The 23,781-nt window shown below is 39.1% G+C and overlaps 1 protein-coding gene and 1 pseudogene across 3 annotated transcripts in view; one reads left to right on the top strand and one right to left on the bottom strand.

Moving 5' to 3' along the window:
• ME2 (malic enzyme 2) overlaps positions 1-20,153 on the bottom strand; it is a 52,393-nt gene extending 32,240 nt beyond the window's left edge. Inside the window, exons 1-3 of one of the 3 annotated variants that reach the window (XM_033087493.1) lie at positions 20,135-20,153; positions 8,706-8,823; positions 1,464-1,597 (exon numbers count right to left, since the gene is read on the bottom strand). In XM_033087493.1, coding sequence (XP_032943384.1) covers positions 1,464-1,597; positions 8,706-8,813 — 242 coding nt within the window. In that variant the 5' untranslated portion in view covers positions 8,814-8,823; positions 20,135-20,153. Of the gene's footprint in view, positions 1-1,463; positions 1,598-8,705; positions 8,824-19,621; positions 20,045-20,134 lie in introns of those variants that run through there. The other 2 variants (XM_033087492.1, XM_033087491.1) reach the window with 2 other exon arrangements.
• LOC117011800 (protein BEX3-like) lies at positions 15,563-15,893 on the top strand (annotated as a pseudogene).
• Positions 20,154-23,781: the final 3,628 nt, after the last annotated feature.

The following is a 23,781-nucleotide window of genomic DNA, read 5'->3' as shown; positions in this document are numbered from 1 at the left end:
AATGTAGCATCTCTGCCAGCCCAGCAAACCCCAAACATGAATCAATCTTACATTTCACCTTTTCCATGGAGAAATACCTTTCCTGGGCCAAATGACATCAATACAAACAAGATCATGTCACTAGGCCTTCAGGACCTCCTCTCATCCCTTTAACCTTTTCTTGTTTGCCTTCACCTTGTGGCTAAATTGGCTTTTCCAAACATTTATCATCCTCCTCATCAGTTCCATTCATATTCTACATCATAAAGAAAATCAAGGTCTTCAGGTATGATGAGACCTCACAACCTGTGCTCCATCACCTGCATAGCTTATCCTTACTTATTGCTATACTCTGCTAGTGCCTCAGAGAATGAGCTGCTCTTTTATTCTTGTTCAAGGCCAGCCTTTCTACCTCTGCACTTGACCCTAAGCCCTTTTCCTTTCTCTGGGATCTTATTTCATCAATTACCCTTTCTCCTGGGCTCATTCCTCACTGCTATGTATTCAAATTCTTTCCAGCCTGAAATATACCCCGCCTTAAACCTGAGTCCTGCTTTACTCACTGTTTAATGTCTTTCTTCCCCCTCTTATCTAAAAACTTCTTGAACAAGCCTGCATTTCCTCCACTCCCATTCACTTCTCAATTATAGTCTACTTTTGCCCCATCACAAAGAAACCACTCTTACCAGTCGCCAATAATCAATAATCTCCTATACTTAACCCAACAGATATTTTAAATCCTGTATTTAGACGGATCCCTTTACCCAAAAGACCTTGCCCTTCTTTCTCATTTTGCTGGCTACCTATAACATTGGTTGAAATTCAGCTAGGCATCACTTTCTTCTGGAAGCTTTAACTGATTCCATAGGTTGGATTAGGTGCCCCTCTTTGAGCTTTCAGAATACACTCTGCATGTACCTTTTCCTCCTGTTCTGTATACTGTGGTACAGAGTACAATGACAGACACAGTTCACCTATCTATTGACAAGCTCCTAGGAAGCAGGGCTGTGTATTACCGGGGAGGACATACACTCTAGTTCGCCTAGGCCAAGTTCAGTTACTCTTATTTGTCCCTTTTTCAAGTGTCCTAGATTGGATGATATATGGTCACCCTATTTATTACCCACTTTATATCCTCCGTGGCTAGTACAGTGGCACACACAAAGTAGGTGATCAATGAAAGTTGTTGAATAGAATGGGTGCAGATTAGATGATAGCCTTTGCTTCTAATATTCCATTCAAACCTGAAATGCTCTCTGATTTTAAGCATTAAAAAAAAACCTGATTTCTGCTAACTTTTACAATAATGAGCACAAGTGAAGTATTCACTGCAGTGAAGGAAACATTATAAAAATAACAGTTAACTGACTAAAACACAAACTTCATTATGAGACTGTATATTTCTCATGCCATAATAACCAAGAAACTCCCAAGTTTTCTGATCATAACATCAATAAAAAACTAAACATCTAACCAACTCTTACTTTTCCAAAGGGGAACTCAATTTTTTCACGTTTCTATGGAATCGTAAGGCTTGAATATCTTGTGTCTCTATTTTGGGAGGTAGAAGTCCTTGAAGACCAAGCATTTGTCGTTCCTGTAATGTAAACGCCATTCCCTAAAAAGGAAGAATAAAAGGATTAAAAACGATTACTTACTGAGGTAGCAACAGTGCTGTCTCACAAAATGTAATTTAAACATAAATTTTTTAAAAAATCAATGAGATGTCATTTTTGCCCAGACGGTCAAATTTCATGACTGAGGGGAGCGGGGGGGGGGAAAAAATTCATGACTGATTATATCTAGTATTGGAGAGCGTATGGTAAAAGAGTTACTCTCACATACCATTGCTGGAAATGTAAATTGGGTTACTAGGCTTTGGGGAAGACAACTTTAAAGTACTGTTAAATTTTTTAATGCACATACTCTATAATAAAGTAATTCTGCTTCTAGAAAACCATCCTAGATAAATATTCATACATTGAGTAGAGAGGCATATACAAAAAGATTAGTTCTAGCACTGTTTCTAGTTCTCTTGGCTATTACAAACTAAAAGTCCATCAATTATGGAATAGTTAAGGAACCTATATTATTTCTATACCATTATACTTAAACACATGTCTCTAAGTATGTAGTAGAAAGATCTCCCAGATACACAGTTAAGAAAAAAAAAGCAAGTTGCAAATCAAAACACACATACTCTTAACTGTTATGTTTAGAAAATCCCAATAAAGTATATATGCACAGATGCATGCATACATTTAGAAACGAAATCAACAGAATACAGTCGGAAAGAACATAAACCAAACTGGTGAGAGGCTGCTACCCTCACTAGAAAGGAGTAAGACAGACAGAAGGAAGGAAGGAAGAAATGATATTTAAGAAAAAAAACCTATGTCATAAGAAAATCTTTTTCGATTTCTAGATTCAGCCTTGGGTTAAATTCTTCGTATTAGAGTGGTGTCAGTGAAAATGACAGAGTAAGGACTTCCAAAAATCATTTACTCCATAAAAGCAACAGGAATATTGGCCAAATGATGAGAATCAACTTTTTTCAGAATTCTGAAAATTAACCAAAGGCTTCAGCAATAGGGAAGCATTTATTCAAGAAAAACAGCTGAATTTCAGCAAGAATAGCAAGTTTCATGGCATTTTAACTTGCCTTATTCCTGCTCTCTTCTCCCCAGCTACACAGCAGCCTTGAAAATAGCAACCACTGTGAAATAATCACTTTGAAAAACAGAGCGTGGTAGCCACGGGAGATGGCAGAAGGGTTTGGAGATTCTTCTAAAACCCTATACCCACGGAACTGTCATTATTTGACCTGTCTGGTGGTTCCCTCGAAGACCCCACTTGCAAGGCTGTCTTTATTTGACCTGATTTGGAGCTCACCCAATGTGAATAACCTTTTCCTCAGAAAAACTTGTTAAAAACAATCAGAGGCAGTTATTTAACATGGTAACTTCCTAAAGCAGTGAATAATAGATGAGCCAAACAACTAATTCGATAAGCAAAAAGCTGAAAAGGAAAAGCTAAGGAACGAGATGTCCATTGGGGAGAGGGGGGTTGAAAACATAAAAGACAGTATAAAAGTATTTTGCTTGTAGGTCTTTTTTTCTACTACCTGATTTAAAAGACAACTACATAAAGCAATAATTACAAATCTGTGTTGATGGTCATGCAATGTATAAAGACATAACTTGTATGACAAAGCTGCACAAAAGGGGGAAGTGTGTGGCGCTATACAGGGGCAAAGTTTTTGTGTACTATTACAATTAAGTTGGTATCAATCTGAACTGTTATAAAGATGATAACTGTAATCCCCGGGGCAAACCACCAAGAAAATAACTCAGAAATAGGCAGTAAAAGAAATGACAAGGGAATTAAAATGGTATATTAAAAAAATATCTGTTTAATACAAAGGAGGGGAACAAAAATGGAAGAGAAGGACCAAAGTGACACAGACATTTAGAAAACAAATGGCAGATATAAATCAACCTTATCAATAATTACACTAATGTAAATGGATTAACCTCTACAGTGAAAATGCTGGGATTGGCAGAATGGATAAAATAACATGATCCAATAAATGCCATCCATAAGAGACACACTTTGATCAAAGACACAAATAGGTGGAAAGTAAAAGGAGAGAAAAATATAGACCACGTAAAGGGTAACCAAAAGAGTGTCTATGTTAATAATAGACAAAACAGACCAAATATTGTTATTAGACAAGGACATGTTATAATGATGAAAGGTTCAATCCATTAAGATGTAGTAACAATTATAAACATATATACATCTAACAAAAGAGGTCCAGAATACATGAAGCAAAAACTGACAAAAAATTGAAGGGAGAAAGACAACAAGTTGGAGACTTCAGTACCTCATTTTCAATAAGGGAGAAAACAACTAGACAGGATATCAACAAGGAAATAGAAGACTTGAACAATATTATAAAGCAACTAAACCTAATAGACACCTATAGAACACTATATTCAGCAGCACCAGGATACACACTTCTTTCTTCTCAAGTACACAAGGAATATTCTCTAGGACAGACCATATGTTAGACCATAAAGCAAGACTCAATATATTTAAAAGGATTTAAATCATCCAAGGTATCTCCAAACACAACGCAATGAGATCAGAAATCAATAACGGAAGGAAATTTGGGGAATTCACAAATATTTGGATATTAAACAACAAACTCCTAAGTAAACAACTGGTTGAAGAAGAAATCACTAGGGAAATTAAAAGATACTTGAGGTGAATTAAAACACCCATTCCAAAACTTATGGAATGCAGTGAAAGTAATGCTTAGGGAAATTTATAGCTATAAATGCTCATATTTAAAAAAAGAGAGAGTGGCTGGTTAACTCAGTTAGTTAGAGCGTGGTGCTGGTAGCACGAAGGTTGCCAGTTAGATCCCTGCCTGGGCCACTGTGAGCTATACCAAGAAGGGAAGGAAGGAAGGCGGGAGGGAGGGAGGGAAGTAGGGAGGGAGGGGAGGAGGGAGGGACAGAACGAAGGAAGGAAGGAAGGAAGGACGGAAGGAAGGAAGGACGGAAGGAAAGAAAGAAACAAAGAAAGAAACAAAGAAAGAAAAGATCTCAAATCTATAACTTAACATTCAACCCTAAGAAATTGGGAGGCGGGGGGCAAACTAAACTAAAGATTAGAGTGAAAATAAATGAAATAGAAAATAGAACAATTGAAAAAAATTTTAAATCAACGAAACCAAAAGTTGGTTCTTTGAAAAGATCTACAAAATTGACAGACCTTTAGTTAGACTGAAAAAGAAAAAAGGGGAGAACTCAAATCACTAAATCTTTTATATCTCACATTTCATCATATAAGATTTTATTAAATATAGAGGTAAAACCAAAACTGTCACTCTTACTTCCTTTTTCCAACTCTAGTAAAAGGCTAAAATGAAAAGGCTAAAATTTATGTTTAAATAAACTATGCCGTTCATTCCGAAGTGCTTTACCTATGCTATTGCTGAAGATAAATGAATTGGATATACAAGGTTTCACTGTCTAGCTCCTATTTAGATTTAAAAGATACTCAAAAGCATTTATTTATAATTCAGGGTAGAAGTTAAAATGATTATTAAATAAATAATTTTATGTATTAAGTATTTATGTTCATAGTTGATGAAATTCTGAAATCTGCTAGTCTGGTGTTAATAAGTGAAACAAGCCTGCAAAGATGACATTAGTTTAAAATGAATGCCTTGATTAGTTCTTTAACAGCAGAAACCATCTTCCACTTACCTGCCCTTCTCCTCCTCCATCTCCCAATGTCACTTGTCCTGCCAAATCTGCTTTTTTCTCATCCATGCAGCCCCAACCCCCTCCCAGTTTACACAGAAGTATACTTCTTGCAGGTGATCCTGAAAGATCCTCAGACCTATTTTCCTTTACACACATGCTGTTTCTCCACATAAGTCAATATTCATAAAAATGTCTTAACTAGACTTTTGAATGTGCAGGTAAAGCATGGTTGGAGAGCAGTAAAAGACCCCTTCTATTTCTTTCCCTCCAGGTGCAGTTAGAATAATCAGCCAGGGATTAGGAAATTACCAAACACTTATTTATAAAACTGGTGACATAAGTAGTGACTAGTGATTTGTAATGTCAAAATTGGAAACAATATTCAACAACAGGGTCATGGCTAACTAAATTTTAAAACATCACCTGAAGGGAATAACTCACATTTCCATAATATTTTACAGTGCCTAAAGTAGCTTTACGATTTTTCTTTTCTTCTCTATGGCAATCTAGATGAAGAAATTGGGATCCAAAGAGGTCGGGTCACATGTACACTGAAGACTACACAGTCAGTAAGAGGTCAAGCTAGGACTCTCATCTGTCTTTGTGACCCCAAATCTACCAATTAAACTACTATGCAGCCAGGTATCATAGGTTTATGAGGCATCATGAGGATTATTTTTAACATACTTTTCCCAGTGATAAAATGGCCTATAAAACTATATGCTATAATCTGAAATGTTAAGTATATTTTATTAAGAGAATCTGGGCAAAATAAAAATAGATGACATATTGGGGTGGTAAGAATGTGATTTTTTTTCTTTTGTCGTAATGTTATTTGTATAAATAATAAGAATCACAACAAATATTTGAACTAGTTTTTCTCTTAGAGAACCGGCTGGCAGGAGTTAAAAACAAACAAACAAACAAACACCCTCATAGAATTGAGAACCATAAAGCCAGAAATCCAGATATAAACTAGGAAGTGTGAACTTCCTAGAGGAAAAGATACAGAACTGATTTCAAAAAATTATTAGAAAAGTTAGCCAAATGAACATGGGAGAGAAAGAAAAGTCCAATCTTACAACCCTTATAAGTACAGTCTTACAAGTACAATCTTACTTGTACAACCCTTTGAATATTTCAAAATGCTATATTATCTGCATTAAATGAGAAAACTGAAACCGAGACAGGTTAAATGATTTGCGTGGCTAGTTAATGACAGAGCTCAAATTAGCATCTAATCTTCTGCTCATAATTCACCATAATGATGTCCAATCCTTTAAAGTAAAAGGACTTCTAAAAAAATCATTAAAAATTCCATATTCATACCAGCAAGTCAAATCCATAGAAACACAAACAGACCAGTATTTGTGAGGGGCTGAGGAAGGGAAGAAGGAAATGGGGAGAGACTGCTTGGTGGGAAATGGGTTTCCATTTTCAGTAATAAAATGTTTTGGCGATGAATGCACAATGCTGAATGTACTTAATGTCACTGAACTGCATTTTAAATGGTTAAAACTGTCAATTTTACAGGTATGTACATTATGTTCACCATAACAAAAAAGTTTTACAGACACAATAACAGGCATACCTTTAGTAGACAGTGATTATAGACATATATTGAAAAGAATTAATTCACTACTGCCTTTAATTTTATTAATCAAGGCAGCAACATAGTCGTAACAGTATTTATAAATATGTAAGAAATTATGAATTTAGTCTATAACATTTGAAGCACGAACTTGACTTCTTTACGTGGTAAGTCCCCAAAGCGTGCATGACCCATAAATTGGAAATCATTAGTCTATGTTCCTCCTTAAACAAACACAACAAAAACACTCTTCCTGATGCTTAAGGGATTTTCAGAAGTGGTCCTTCAATGAGGTAACCACACAGATGCAATCCAACCTTAGAGATTTCAAAAGGCCAGAGCATTAGATCTTATTTTCTGTATAGAAGTATTATAATGTATTTTAGACTATCCTCCTTCTTAAAATTCATCTGCCACAATGTACTTGATATATTTCTTATAACCCCCACAAAGTAGATTTTAAATAGTCTCTATAAGGATAAAAATAAAATAAAACCAACATATTTATCAAATGTTTGCTATATCCATGGTATTATATAAGATACAAAGAAATTTTGAATGGTCCCTACCCAAAAGGAACCTGAAATATACTTTAAAAATATAAAGTCATGAAAACGTATTTATATCAATTTTTTTCAACAACAGCTTAAGTAAGACATGAGAAGAAGCACAAAGCAACATACATTGATTACTTGCCATAGGAATAGGAATATAAAAACTGCTATAGCATTTCAGAGATGGGATGTAATTATTCCAGTCTATGGTGGTGTGAAAAGGCTCTACAGGAGAACTGGATTTTGAAAGAGTTGCATTTTGAAGGGCAAGCAAGATTTGGGGAGGTGAGGCAGAAACAAGAGAGGATTAGAACATCCCTCATTAAACTTCATGTAATTTACTGCTTGCTGAATTCTCATTCTGTGACAGGTATCAAAAATGCAAAGATCAAGTACTCTGTGTGACCCTTAGTCAAATTCCCCTTTGTAGGACTGAAACCCCTCAAAACACATCATTCTATCCACTTCATTATCCCCCAAAAATGGGAAACAAATGGGACTTGACAATTTTTTACAGTTGTTTTAAAATAAATCACACCTTAATCTGAATACACCATTTCCGAAAGGTAAATTTCATATATTGCAATAAACCCAATGTATCCTCTTACAAGCTTCCTGTAAGAAATCACTTTCCAGAATTATGTTTATTTACTATTTAATATTGCCCCTAAAAAACAAAGAGGGACTTGCTCATTGAATCCAGCTTGGATAAGGAATAAAGGCATGACTAGATCTCAAAATTGCTCGTCATTTCTGCCCGAAAGGTATAAAAAGGGTCAGAAGTTTCTCTCCTTTGAAGGACTAGTGTGACAATGGGCACAGTCACTTGCATGTAATGATTTGTGTCCAAAAAGCTGTGTGGGGGTGGGGGGCAGGGTGGACATTAGATAAAATTTCATTTTACAATTCGGACCCCATCTTCCAAGGGCTCAACTGATTGGTCCAGGATGAGTACCTGATTTGAGCTGGGTAAATCTAAATATCCCACATCTGGCCAAAAGTCCTGGCCAGCCTGCCATTCTGGGGTTTTTCTTAGCTAGAACCAGGAAATTACGTCAATCCTTTACGGGTGGCAGAAGTAGGTGAGTGGTGAAATTTGGGCAGAATTTGGGTAGAAAGCAGCCATGATTCTTGCCATATGGAGAAAAGTGAAAAGTTCACACAGGAAAAGCAAATGCCTCTGCATAGTTTTAGTATAAAGCTACAAAATACAAAACGTTCACACTTTGTCAGTCTACAATACATCAAATCGAACTTTTACCAGGAAGAGAGAAAAGGTACGTTAGTATCCATGTGACTAACCTTGTTTGTTCGTGGGTTCAACATAAGTGGCTTGCCTTTCTCTTTTGTGTGCAGACGACGACATGCCAGAGCACAGGGAGTGGCAACTCTTCTTAACCGGGACAGCATCTTTTCTCACCTGGGAAAACAAAGCAAACAAACCACTGCTGAGACACATACAACTACATGTACATCAGCCATCAGTTTCCAAAAGGCATTTATGTTTCTACAAGTGGTCATGGTCATAAAAGGCTAACAATAAAGTGAAGGCAAAGACTTACTTTCCTGACAACACTCGGATAATCGTCATTGCTATGCCTAGGTATGTACTACAGTGTGCTAAACATTTGTCCTTATTGTAGCATGCAAGTGTGACAAGGTATGTATCTCTTACTTAGGAGAGAAAGAAGTTAAGAGGTTAAGAAACAAGGTAACATTTAGTAAAGAATGGCGTTCCATGTAAATGAGTGTGGGAGTTATTTAGCTTGAAGTGAAAAAGCACATAATAAGAAACCCTGGAACATACCCATTCAGAGGGAGAGAAGTTATCCAGGTTCTTATCTCGACTTAGAATTTTAAATGTATATATTCAATGTTTAAATTTAATGTATTAAAATTTTGTTTTTAGAAAAACCTGTTATTTAATATTTAAAATATTATTCAAATTGGATAGAAAACATGTTTTTGTCCTTTCACATCCATCCCACAGATAGGAATTTTTCAAAACAGAAAACTCTACATAATACTTAAATATTTACTACTTAAATATTTACTGATGGGAATAAAATAGATTCTTCTGCCTATCAATTCTCCCACGAAAAATCAATTTGAAATGCTCATTTATTACTTTAATCATTAGACATCATTGCAATTGTCATACAACAAGTTTTTTAATGGAATTTCTATTTGCTGAAAAATCTATGGCCTGTATATAGGGGTGCACCAAAACCATTTACATTGGGATTTTTTTAAGTTAATTTTAATGGAGATGAAATTCATATAACATAAAATTAACCATTTTGAAGTGCACGATTCAGAGAGATTTAGAAAATCCATGTTATGCAACCACCATCTCTATCTAGGTCCAAAACATTTTCATCATCCCAGAAGAAAACACCATACCCCTTAAGCATTTGTCCTCCCTCCCCCAGTGCAACTACCAATCTGCTTTCTGTCTTTGTGGATTTACCTATTCTGGATATTTCATATAAATGTGGTACCTAAATATGACCACAAAATCAAGAAATCTATATGATTATAAGCATATCAAGAATCACGAGAAATGGGGACAGAAGTGGGGAATAGGACAGAAGTTGTTTAAGGGTATAGTCTTGTCACACGTAGTAAATAAGTCCCAGAGATCTAACGCACAGTACAGTGAATATAGACAACATATTGTATTACAATGAACAAACTTGCTGAGACTGAAACCGGAAGGCAACCGAGTCCGGGGCTTGTGCTGCCTGCGCCACTTGGCCAATAGACCAACATAGGAGTTGGGCTCTAGAATAAGCGTTTATTTTCAAAGCACCAGTGGTCCGAGGAGGCAGCAGGTTAACACCTTCAAAACTGCCTTAACATTCTCAGACCAACTTAGGGTACTTAAGAGAAAATCTGGGCGTTCCTCCAGAGGCTACCGAGGCTCCAAGGGTTTGCAAGGAGCCTTCCCTCTGGCAACAGGGCTCTCCAGGGGCATCAGCAACCCAGGAACAATGATGGGAGTGGCCTGGAAAGAATGCTAGACCATTGAGATTGTGATCAATAAGCCTAAGGGTATTAATCATATATTTCAGGGCAATTTTCTAAAGCAGGGAACTGTGTGGGATGTGGGACAGGACATTCCGAGCTCAAGACAGCTCCAACCGCAGGGGGATGACCTATTGTTAAGCTATAGGTAGGTCAGGGAAAGGTGAGGCTGGGGACCTGGGAAGGCCTCTACTATGGGGCCCTGCTACAGGACTAGAACTTCATTATTGTAAACACTAAAATAAAGTGATAATTATGCAATGTGACAGATGTGCTAATTATCACTAAAATGGCAATATTGCAATACATAAATGTATTAACATGTTGTACACCTTAAATTTACAGACAAATTTACCACAAATTTACAGCCAGTGAGCTGCGCTCTCTGCAACTAGATTGAAAGGAAATGAGCTACCGCTGAGCTACCGGAGGGGCAGCCAAATGGCTCAGTTGGTTAGAGAGTGAGCTCTAAACAACAAGGTTGCCGGTTCAATTCCAGCATGGGATGGTGGGCTGCACCCTCTGCAACTAAAGATTGAAAACGGCAATTGGACTTGGAGCTGAGCTGCGCATTCCACAACTAGACTGAAGGACAACAACTTGACTTGGAGCTGATGGGCCCTGGAAAAAAAAGACAGTTCCCCAACATTTCCCAATTTAAAAAAAAAAAAAAAAAAAAAAAAAAGACTGCTAACAAAAAGTTTGGATATTTCATATAAATGTGGTACCAAGATCACGAAGACTTAACACGGGACTGAATGAATTTATGAGGATGATTATAACTTCTATGACTTTATTTCAAATATTACTGGGGTTTTCTTTGGTCTTTGTTTTCTAGATATAAGGAAATTTTTTTCTCCTAAGCTACCTATGACAGCAACATGGTAAATTATGCCTTTATAGGCAAAATTGAAACATTTATCTTTTCCTCCCTACCTGATCCCTCCAGAATTTGGAAACTTAGTGAGTATTCCTATTGTGACTGTCACGTAATTATTTATGTTAAGTTCAATAAGAATTTGTTCTCCTTGTAACAACATTGGAAACATCGATTTTATTACCAAGGCTTTGACTGGAATGTCACGTTTGAGAAAGACATGCATAGTTCCAGATATGATCACACAACTTTAACGAACAAAGATCGACTTAGGGAAGCCTCCTTGGGAAAACTGGTCAGGTACTTACAACAACCTTACCGGAGCGACTTATGCATTCAGCCTTCTCTGCTTTTGATATCCAATTCATTAAAGGAGACAAAGAAATTAAACACAATTTACAAACACGTGACTGGAAAAGACACCTTCAGAAGGACTCTTTACAACCACGATGGAAAGGACCCTATTAAGTACTCTCTTAACTAATCTGTGTGAGGCCAAATTTAAAGGTGTTGACCGTTGAATTCATGTTTCCCATCAAGAAAACTCTTGCACCTACCTGGACTGCTCAACCAACAGAGGATTTGAAATTAAAAATTACTAGGAAGTGAAGCGGACGACATCTGTTGTGAAAAGATAACCCAAAATTCTGGGCCGGGCCTGTATAATCTCTACTTTCATTTTTTCTTACTTTAGTTCCTTCCTATCTCACAAATAACACGACAGGAGAAGCACTCACTATAATAGTTACTGCTTCCTCTTTTCTCTTAAATTCCTGCCTGGAAAGATAACCTAACATTGGGCATCATCTTTAAACCTACTTCACAGGTCAAAACACGCAGCTCTTTGCAAACACTGTCAGGGGTGTTTAATGCCCGGTGGTGTCAATCCCAGTAAAGGTGCCACATTTGGAAGAACACTTTTTCTTTAGGCAGGCATTGCAATGAATGAATACATAATTAGAAACTTATCAAAAACCTTAAGGGAAATTGCTGAAGCTACCACCAAACCAAAAACTAACCAGGAAAAAAAATCTTTAAATTCCTTTGCACGAGTTATGTTAGATAGAACTGCTCTTGACCATAGCCTAGCCTAACAAGGTAGGTTTTGTTCTGTGGTTACTACCTCTAGTACTTGGATAAACACCTGGTGAAGTACAGATGGAACTAGATAAAATCTGGACACATGCCAAATGGTTAAATACAGTGTCCATTAGCAACTCATGGTTTTCTCATACTCTCAGCTGACTGCCTTCAGACATTGCCTCCGGGTTCAGACTGATTCCCCAAATTGGACGTAACATTTTATTTATTATTACAGGAATTTTTATTGTTATAAAACTTTGTTTTGTCTAGCTTGATGCCCCACTCAGATAACGGTTGCCCAACGTTTAGAGATGATCACGAAGACCCACGAGACATCCTATGAGAAACCTCAGGAAACTAAAGAAGATGTCTGACCTTAAAGGAACATGACAGTAAAGCCTTCCTGTGTCGGCTGCTCTTGTTGCTCAGATGTGGCCCAAGGCTCCTAAGAAAACCACTGTCCTTCCTACAAAGGATATGGCATACCAGGAATGAGCCTTCCTGGTGACGAGGGATCAACAGTGGCAGGACACACAGGGAATGAGCCTTCCCAGCAATGGAGAACCAGACACTTTTAATAACTAATCAGCGTTGCCTTCCGATGACCGACCAGTGATACTTTCAAAGAAAGATCTGATCAAAAGGGGAAAATATGAAAAATAATATAAACAGAGCCACTTTAAAATGGGGTCAGATCTGTCATCCCAGCTCAGTCCTCAAACCTTTAGAATGTTAAAACTGGGCAACACAGCGTTTGGCCTGAGCCTAAAGCAGCACTGTATCCCTAACAACTGTAAGCAAAGATAACAAGGAAGCAAAAAAAGCAAAAATTAACGATAGTCTTTAGAATTAGCATCATTATGTTAGCTTATCTGCATCTATAAAGATTCCTTCCTTCTATCCATGTAATTCCAGCTTTCCCCGAAGATAAGACCTAGCTGGACAATCAGCTCTAATGCGTCTTTTGGAGCAAAAATTAATATAAGACTGGGTCTTATACAATATAATATAAGACTGAGTCTATAATATAATATAATACCGGGTCTTATATTAATTTTTGCTCCAAAAGACGCATTAGGGCTGATTGTCCGGTGAGGTCTTATTTTTGGGGAAACACAGTTGTTCCCCTTCCCTTTCTCATAAATACCCCTTGTCTTCACCTCCTAACTGAACACTGTTTGGGTTTCAGCCTGATTCAATGCTTCCTGAGTAGCTTTTTTTTTTTTGGATCTCCAATAAATGTTTGTTGCCTCTGACTTTGGCCTTTTATTATTAGGTTAACAGTTGTATCCTTTTATAACAAACCGGTAAACATAAGGAAAGTGTTCCCCTGAGTTCTGTGAGCCATTTTAGCAAATTATCCAATTTGAGGAGCAGTTATGGGAAGCTTTGCTTTATAGCTGGTTGGTCAGAAGTACAGGTCACAACTCGGGACTTGTGATTGGTATCTGAAGTGGGGGCAGTCTTTTGGGACTGCGCTCTTAAAGCTGTATAATCTGAAGCTATCTCCAGATAGTGTTAGAATTAAGTTAAATTGCAGCGCTCTCTGTTAGTGTCTGATCAGAATTGCTAGGTGTGGAGGAAAAAAATCCCCATTGGGTGGCCAGAAGAACTGAGTTTGTGAGCAGGAAAAAAGTTTTTCCTTTCAGTAGTTAAGATTAACATTCTGATATACGACATCTTCTCCTTTCAGCTCCTGGTTAAAATTTTGCGTCTATCAAATACTGAATTTAGCCTGTATAATAAAGATCATACTACCTGTCAAATCTACCTCATAACTAGGATGATCAAATGAAAACATGTATGCAAAAAGTTATTATAATTAAAGACTTAAAGAGCAGTGTGACATCATTCAAATTATTACGTTATTACTAAGTGAGAGTAAAATAAAATATAAAAGTACAGTTGATGTTTGAACAACACATCTAAATCTGCGATGGATTTAAATCTGCATATAAGGGGAACCTGGCAGTTCAAACCTGCACTGTTCAAGAATCAACTGTATTTTAGACCCATGGTTAGGAATATGCTTATGCAGAAAGGCAACTTAAGTTATATGTGGAAATTTGACTGTGTGGGTGGTCAGCTCCCCTAACCCCCAAATTATTCAAGGGTCAATTATAATTTTAATAGTGTCTTTAGAACAAGTAGACATACGTAAAAAAAAATAACTTATGGAAAAAAACAATCTCTGCCAAAATTTGAACCAAGGATTGAGGGACAGACAGGTAGACAGGTAGGCCTAAGACCAGCTGGAGGCAACAAGATAAAATGGGGGCGGGGAATATCACACATAACTCCTTATGTTATACAGATGTCATGGAAACAGAACTGTAAAAAATGAGTGAAGTAAAAAGAATGTGGAACTCTAATTTTGAAACACAAGAATGTGGAGCTCTGATTTTGAATAAATACGTAAAATCAAACTGCTTACTTGAGTTTCTTGGATATTGAGATATACCTGTTGTTTCTCCTCCAGGTGTGTCATTCACACTGCCTTGCCCAGTAGAACTTCCTCTCTGGGTGGTGTGTATAAACTGGACTGGGGCTGAAACTGTTAGGGCAATGGGTGCTGGAGACTACTCCCTGGCCACCTACCTCGGGGTAGAAAGGAGAGGTCAGTGTGCTGGAGGTCAGAATCAGAGAGGTCATGACTTGGTGCAGTGAGCAACTGCAGTAAGACTTGAATTTGAATCTGAACTCAGCCAATTACCAGTTTGGAATCAGGTGTGTCACCCAGGCATTCCCAAATGGTCTCTGAATTGGTGTTAGTCTGGAACACGTTTTCCATTGGTCTGTGACCAAATGAGAAAAACTAGAACCACATATTTTTTCATAATACTAATGTTTGTGTTTACATTGTCATTATATGATCTTTCTACCTTTTTGGTAGCAAAAATGTCCTTTCTTTTATGGAAGGATGGGGATGGTAGATTATAGTGGTTTTTTTAAAAGGTCCTTAACCGGGTGGGTACAGTTGTCACTCCCGTCTGGGTACCAGCTCTCTGCTGCCCTTCACACAGCAGGCTGGCATCCGGCCGGGCAAAGCGAAGCAGGTCTGCAGATCCAAGTGTCAGGGCCGCACACTTGAGAGGAGAACTGGGAGGAGGAGGAGGAGACAGCAGGCAGAGGCCCAGAAAAACAACCAGGAAAAAAACTCATTAAAGCAAATATCCACCAGGATAACAGGGAAATGGAGCAGCCCATGCAGAATGGAGAGGAAGACTGCCCTTTGGGAAGGGGCGAAGGCCACCAGCCAGCAGGAAATCATAGACAGGGACAAGTTCATTGACCTGCCCCTAACTTCCAATGGGCCATACCCAATAGGCAGGTCAATGATGGATGAGTAGAGATGGAGATGATACGGAAATGTTCATGGAGGAGATGAGAGAAATCCGGAGAAAACTTAGGGAGCTGCAGTTGAGGAATTGTCTGCGTATCCTTCTGGAGGAGCTCTCTCTAATCACCATGACCATCGTGATGGATTTTGCCTTATGCCTTGACTCCTGTGATTTTCCATGAGATTAATACTGTGGTTCCCACTGTTGTTTTATTATTCCTTGCATTTCTTGATATACTTTTACTGATCCGTTTGCTGTGAACTTTATGTAATTTCCATGTGTCAGGTGGGTTCTGTATTACCAGTTCTGTATTACTGGCACCCAGTTTTAAGTTTCTGTCAACAGTAGTTTCACCCATTGAAGTGGGAAAAAGTAAAGTTAATAAAGCAATTAAAAAGCAAAGAGGAAAGAGGAAGAGGAGGAGAAGGAGGAGAAAAAGGAGGAAGAGGAGGAGGAGGAGAAGAGAAAGGAAGGAAGGAAGGAAGGAAAGAAGGAAGAAAGGAGGTCTTTAACAGAATTAAGTTAGTCATCTTATATCTGGTCCCAATTGCTCTCTATATGCATTTCTTTTAAAAATAACTTGCCTATGAAGTCTAAAAGTCTGGGAACTACTTACTTAGAAGTCTCATTTCTCTCATCAATAAAACAGGCGAGGGAAACTATTTTTGCAGAATTGTGTATAGTGATAATGTATATAAAGCATCAATCCTTTAGCGCTTTATCATCATCATAAAGAGCTTGACTACTTGACTTGAAGGTTTATTCAATAAAATACATATCCAGGCAATCTGGCACAGTTGTCAAAGGCAAGCTCCGGAATCAAACCGCTGGATGTAAACCCTAACTCTGCCATTGCTAGTCTTGAGTAAATCAGAGTAAGTTACAATCTCATTGCTCAAATGGGGATGGTAAACAACAGGACCTACTAAATAGGGTTGTTTTAAGATTTAAATCAGATAATATATGTAAGATGCTTATCAGTGCCCTCTACATCTTCTATGAACGTTAGTTATCTAAGCATTATTTTAAGGTGGTTAGAAGTGCCTTCTAAATGCCTGTTAGTTTCTGCATCAACATCTTCTAATGTGAAATCCATATTAAAAGGTTATGAGAATAATCACAGTTAACATTTATTTAAACTATTTCAAATAAATCTCTAGGTCAAGAACGAGAATTTAGATGATATACAGACCCAGGGAACATCAAATGTCATCATAAACAATATCTACAGAATGAATATTTTTCATTACTTTTAAAATTTGTACATATTGATCAAAGGACGTATAATATGCAGCCATGTAATAAAAATAGTGACTTGCAAATAAAATAATTAGCTTTTAATAAAATAGTTACCTTTTTATAAAATCAAATGTAATTTTGATATTTAGTATGACTTTTGCCCTCTAAATTGATCTTCAGTAAATAAAGTACAGGTTTCAGTGTTGTTTTAAAACATGGTTGTTAAGTTTGTCTGAAATTCACCAACATAAATTAGAATTTATTTTAATTTAACTTAATATACAGTTTAATATTAGTTTAGAATAATTTACTTTTATATGAAATTAAATACCAGTTGTGCATGAACAGCATTATGAGTCAATTTACAAAAGAAATTCTCACATGGTAAATGAGTTTTTCTTTAATGAATTTCACTGTGTTTTCATAACAAATACATTAAAATACAAAAACATTATAAACACTTTCTAAGAGTGAAATCCATAAGCAGTTCTTTCTCAGGGATAACTACTGAACAAGAGCACGCTTGACTTCTCAAGAGAATGAAGAATTGCAAAAACACAGCCCAACATTTCCTATTAAGGTATGGTAAAGGTTTTCTCAGCATTTCTGGTCTCTATGCCTAACTTATATATCTTTATCACTACCATAAACTGTTAGACACAAGTTACAAATCAGTGTTCACAGTAGATTACAGGTCCAATATTAGACCACAGAGTTAAACTTTTTTTTTCTGTATCTCTGCAAACCACGTAACAGTAACATGTAACTCAACTAGTTATAGTACCGTGTTTCCCCGAAAATAAGACTTAACCGGAAAATAAGCCCTAGCATGATTTTGCAGGATGACATCCTCTGAACATAGCCCTAATGCGTCTTTTGGAACAAAAAATAAAAGACCCAGTCTTATTTTCGGCTAAACACTGTAGTTACACAATTGAGAGATTACATATGTGAACAAAAAAGGAGTTCTATGGAAAGTAACCTCACAGGTGATCTGATCATAAATTCCTAACTGGGCAGGTCATGGTGGGTAGTTATACCCCAGACATATAACTTCTTTAGTAAAAGGTTTATTTTGCCTTAAGCATGCCTGTTGTTTCTGTGCATCTAGGTTAACACCCCTTTGAAATAATAGGTAACCACCCTCAAGAGAGCACATATTCTTGTGAACTATCCTGTAATCCAATCCCCACCTTGCTTTCTTCCACCTCCATGTAATCTTCCTTACTTTCCCTCCTTGACTTCATATGCATAAAAGCTTCAAAACTGTTCTTTTGTAGAGCATTTGTCTGAGATCTTTCTCCTGAGCACATGTCGTCAGTTCGACTCAAATAAACTCTTATAAAAATTCTCTACAGGTTTGGATGTTTCTTACATGGATATATATTTATCTATCTTTTGTGTAACTACTATAACTAGTGTGTGTGTGTATACTATATTCCGTATATATGTCTATATGGAACAACTGTTGTTTCTTCTCTAACTTCCAGAATATTTGGCAACTAAAGATCAAAACTTATGAGTGCAACACTGCAGTCAGCTTAACAGTATGAACAATGCTTAAGGAGTGTACATGGTTGGTTCAGAGGGCAGTAGAGTTACTAAATTGCTGAGTCTGAATCCAGGCTTTGCCCTTAAAGCCTGTGATCCTGGGCAAGCTACTTAACCTCCTAAGGCTTAGTTTCTGAACAGTTCCTGGCCCATAATTAACCAATACGTAGTTATATTGTTATCGTCATCATCAATTGGAACACTAAAAGAAGTAACAATGCTATTAACTGCTTTGCTTAGAAGTGATTGCCACAGCATTAGGAAGGTAGATCAGATATGAGATAACACGTTCTGTAAGGAAGCACTTCTGTTTGTTTATTGTTTTATTATTATTTTGATTAACGTTTCTCATCAAAGAGCAACACATGTTTTCTAGAATTATTTTCAGAACCAAGAAAGTCAAACCCAGACCACAAATGTTAACAACACACAAGCAGAGATCGTTATCACCAGCGTCAACCACCTGCCAATCCTGGTCCACAGATTCCATTTCACCCGAATGGACAGAACCGTTCCAATCTTATAACTTTCTAGCCAGCAACAAACTTCCTTTAAGCGAGGCACCAGCACACACACACATACACACACACACACACACACACACACACACACACACAAATGCCTAACTCTCAAAGATTAATTCACCCCTGCAGAAAAACACATCTACTTACTGATGGGGTTTCGAGCCACAAAATCGCTCTTTAAAGGGCGCGGAGGAGGAAAGAAGAGATGCTGGCGTTTTGGAAGCCACGGGGCCTCACTCGGTGGAGGGCAGGGGTTCGCCCTGGGACCAGCGAGTCGAGAAACCGGGAAGTCGCGCCCCAAAACCCGGCGCCGGGGAAGAGCCGCGGACGGTCGAAGTGGGGTAGCCGCAACCTGACGGCTCCCCGCGCCCTGGGCGAGCTCTCCCCTAACCCCGCCCCGCCATCCGCCAAGCGGGAACCTCGCGGCCGGCGGCGGCTCGGCCCTCGGCTCCCCAGGCTGGACGGCAGGGGCCAGCGCACGCTCCCCTCCCGGAGCTCCCCCCGGACCCCCCCCAGACCCCCCCCGGAGCCCCGCCGCGCCGGGCCGCCCGCAGCTGCGCGCTGCGCGAACCTTACCCGACGTCTCGCCCCCGCGACAGGTGGTGCTGCTGGCAGAGGCCGCGGACCTGCCGCCCACCCAGGCGATGATCAGCGCCTGCCGGGCGAGCCCTCCCCTTCTCCGAGCTCCCTGGAGCCAGCGGTAGCTCAGGCTCCTACTAGCACGAGTGGCCAGTCACCGGCGGAGGAAGCCAGCAAAGCAGCGTAAAGAGAGGAGGGATCCGAGAGGAGAAAGAGCGAAGAGAGAAGCCGGCCAAGCCCCATGGACGGAGACTGACGGGCGCGCGGGCCAATGCGGAGGCAGGAAGTCGGCCCCGAGGGGCGGGGCTGCGCCTCTAGGCTTCGCGGCCGGCGCGCTCAGGTTCCTGCAGCACAGGACCTTTCTCGGTCGGGGTCCCTGAAGTCAGTTTTGAGGCCAATCGCGCGGCCCTGTGGACGCGATCCCGAGGAATGTGAGAGGGGCCGTGTAGATTAGTAGGAGTCCGGAGATACAGGAGACACCCGTCGCTCTACAAAAGGAGGCTGGCTTACCGCGGATCTCGCATCCCAGGGGCTCGTGGGGTTGTTTGGAGTGTTGGCAGCGCGTTTGCGCCAGAAGAGGCTCTGCGCAGGCGCGGGCGGGGCCGAGGGATGTCTGCGGGTACCAGTCTCAGGGTCCAGCCGCAGGACGCAAAAGGAAGCCTAGGAGTTTGGGGCCATCCTGGACAGCCAGTGGAGGCTGGGAGAGGATGGTGGAGAGATTTAAGAGCTGGCTACAGATCTTCAGAAGAATGGAGAAGCAGAGGAGGGAGGATCTAGGACATGCAAGGATGTGCGATTCTTTACCATTCTCCACTGCTGCTCGCACAATTATTGGCCCTCAGGGCATTTACAAATGATCCCTACCGTAACAGTCACCAAAAATAGATATACAATGCTGTCTCTCAGAAAAGCACCGGCACGCTAAATTGTTATCTTGAAAGAAGCAGGGACCATAACTTAATACATGTATACCCACCCACGGTTATGATATTGGAGGATATACTTTACTCTTTTTTTCCAGAAAATGTTATCACAAAAATTCTTTGAGTTTGTGTACTTTTAAAATATTGTAATGATGATTTTAACATAAAGATAAAGGATAAAAAAGAAGCAAGGTGGGGCTGGCCCGGTGGCTCAGGCGGTTGGAGCTCCATGCTCCTAGCTCCGAAGGCTGCGGGTTCGATTCCCACATGGGCCAGTGGGCTCTCAACCACTAACAATGGCAACTAACAATGGCAACTGGACCTGGAGCTGAGCTGTGCCCTCCACGGCTGGGATTGAAGGGACACCAACTTCACTTGGAAAAAGTCCTGGAAGCACACACTGTTCCCAAATAAAGGCCCCTTCCCCAGTAAAATCTTAAAAAAAAAAAAAAAAAAAAAAAGAAGCAAGGCAGATGGAATGAGAAAATTGAAAGTGATGGAAATATGAGAAAATTGAGCAGAAGCAGAGAAAAGTGAATTGTCCTCTCCTAAACACTTTGACAACTATGTAAAATCAGGAACGACTGTGCCAGTTTGAGGTTTGAAGGGCGGGGCATGTTTGAGAACACTGTAGTTAGATGATAAATGCGATAACCACCGCAGTAAAAGAGGGACTATAAATAGCATGACCTACAATAACCCTGCTTGCCAGAAATTGTCAAGATGCAGCAAGCTGAATGAGGGGAACCTAAAAAATTACATGTGTCATTATAAATGCTTCATTAATTTCAGACAAAATTATTTTGTCTGAAAGCCAGTTTGTCCTATATTAGAAGAATCCCAGGTTGAAGGGTTGCAGAGAGCTATGATGGATGGGATTTATTTTGATTAAATTGAGGTCAATTCATTCCTTAAATGAAATACCTGTTAATGTCAAGGAGGCAGACATTGTGATTTGGCTGGTCCCCCCATTCACTTGTTATTCTTAGTCAATTTGGTTGCTGGTTTGGTTTGTTCAGTGACCAAGCCCCAATACCTATTTCTTCCTCCCAGTTTTCTGTTGATTTGGACCTTGGCACCTTGTTTTACATGATCCTCTGCTTTGTAATTCATCCTTCCAGGAAGAGCTTGTGCCTTCTTTCTGAGCTCAGCATTGTTTGTATTGTTGTCATGCCCCTTTTGACAACTCTACAAAGCCTCATTGGCTACATTCTGGGCAGCCAAGAACCGTCCCCTCCTTTTTCTGATTGGGTCCAAAGCAATACACCAAGGAAGAAGACTATAAGGAAGGCACTGGATCCACAACTGTTTCAGGGGCATGTACTCCAAAGAAATGCACAATGCAAATCGTTTATTTTATTTGTGAGTTGGGATGGTTATAAAATTCATGCAGTGAGGTGTGTAAAGTGTCTCACTCAGGCTTGATGAATTTTTACATCTGTACACATCTGTGTAGTCATCATCCAGACTGAGATATAGAACATTCCCTTGTGCCTCTTTCCAGCCACCCCCTGCCCACCCCCCTTAAATCTAACCACTTTACTGACTGATGCTGGTAGCTCTGGGGGAGGGATGTGGGTGAGGATCAGTTTGTGTGAATCCTGCGTTATTGGGAGTCGAGGCTTTGTCTTCAGTGTGGGTGGTTCCCCTGTGACATGGGAGCGCCTTTGGGGGCACACCTAGCCACATGACTTTCCCGTAAATTTCTTCAGTAGGCAGTTTAAAGTGGTATATATGAGTATACCAGTTATCTCAAGATGGACACATATTCACCCATCTTTCTCAAACTCATAGGAAAATGCTTGGAAAAACTTCTATATTGATTGCCATGAAAATAGAGCAGCTTTATTTCATCCAAACACCACAATGTATTTCCTTAAGGAAAATCCATATCGCTGAGTTTCAGAGAATTATGGAAAGTAATTCTCTTTGTAAAGAGAGCACACGTAAGTAGGATTGTTGGTTTTAAGTTGACACGTCATCTATAGCAAAAGCAGATAGATTGTGCTAATCACATGTTTAGATTTACACAAGCCCATCTGCCTTAGAACAGAAAACATTAATAATGAATGCTGACTGTGCCACTGGGAATTATCCTCCAATAAATTAGGGTCATTAAAAATGCAAACTCTTTAAAAATACAAGAGAAAGTAAATAGTATATCTAAAAGCACTTGTGCTAAGCACTGCAGAAACAAACCTCCTGTCAGCCTACTGTGGAAGTGAGACATAAAAGCATTTGGTGTAGGTAAGTACTATCATTAAGAAACAATAACGTTTTTGTTATTCCCAAAATACAATGAGGTGCTAATGATGATAATTATCTCCCCAAAAAGTACTAACAATTCTTTATATAATTAAGATAAATATAGGGGGCAGCCAGATGGCTCAGTTGGTTGCCGGTTCAATTCCCACATGGGATGGTGGGCTGCACCCCTGCAACTAAAGATTGAAAAACATCGACTGGACTTGGAGCTGAGCTTTGCCCTCTACAACTAGATTGAAGGACAATGACTTGGAGCTGATGGGCCCTGGAGAAACACACTGTCCCCCAATATTCCCCAATAAAATTTATATAAATAAATAAATATAACTTTATGATAAGCAGTGTCTTCATTACCAAAATACTTTAAGGAAAGTTCTAGAAATTTTTGTGAAGAACAAAGAAGTTACTATCATAGGCTTATTCACAATAGAAGAACTTTTACTCCTCAAGGAAAAATAGCACTTTGATATTTATGGATAATATTGTACCACATTTGATTTTTTTCTAGGACTTTTAGGTAACCTAGAAAGAGTAAGGCAGAAATTTACTAGCACCATGTCATTGTGGAAATAACAACTTTCATTTATGAAAGTGACTTAATCTTGATAAGGATGCTCCTAAAATCTTCCTGAACCATAGGATGCTTGGTGTTACTTATTCTAAACTGTAGTCCTGGCCCCATCATTTTCTGTAAGCCCTTAAGACTCAAGGAGCAGCAACATTGGCATTACCTGGGAGCTTGTTAAAAAGATGAAATCTGGATTCCCACCTCAGACCTACTGCATCAGAATCCAACATGCCCAGGCAGTTTCAGTATGCCCAGATAGTTCCATGCACATTAAATTTGAGAAGCAAGGAGAAACCCTGAAGTTCTAGATTCTGTGAATTCATGCTGCTGTGAATGGATTTCTATTTCTAGATATGAGACAGTAAGAAGCCCATGATACTTCCTTTACCTTCAGAAAGTTC

Source organism: Rhinolophus ferrumequinum, chromosome 19, assembly GCF_004115265.2.
Source record: "Rhinolophus ferrumequinum isolate MPI-CBG mRhiFer1 chromosome 19, mRhiFer1_v1.p, whole genome shotgun sequence".
NCBI classification, from domain to species: Eukaryota; Metazoa; Chordata; class Mammalia; order Chiroptera; family Rhinolophidae; genus Rhinolophus; species Rhinolophus ferrumequinum.
The sequence above is the reverse complement of the archived record's forward strand: the minus strand, read 5'-3'. Positions and strand labels throughout refer to the sequence as shown.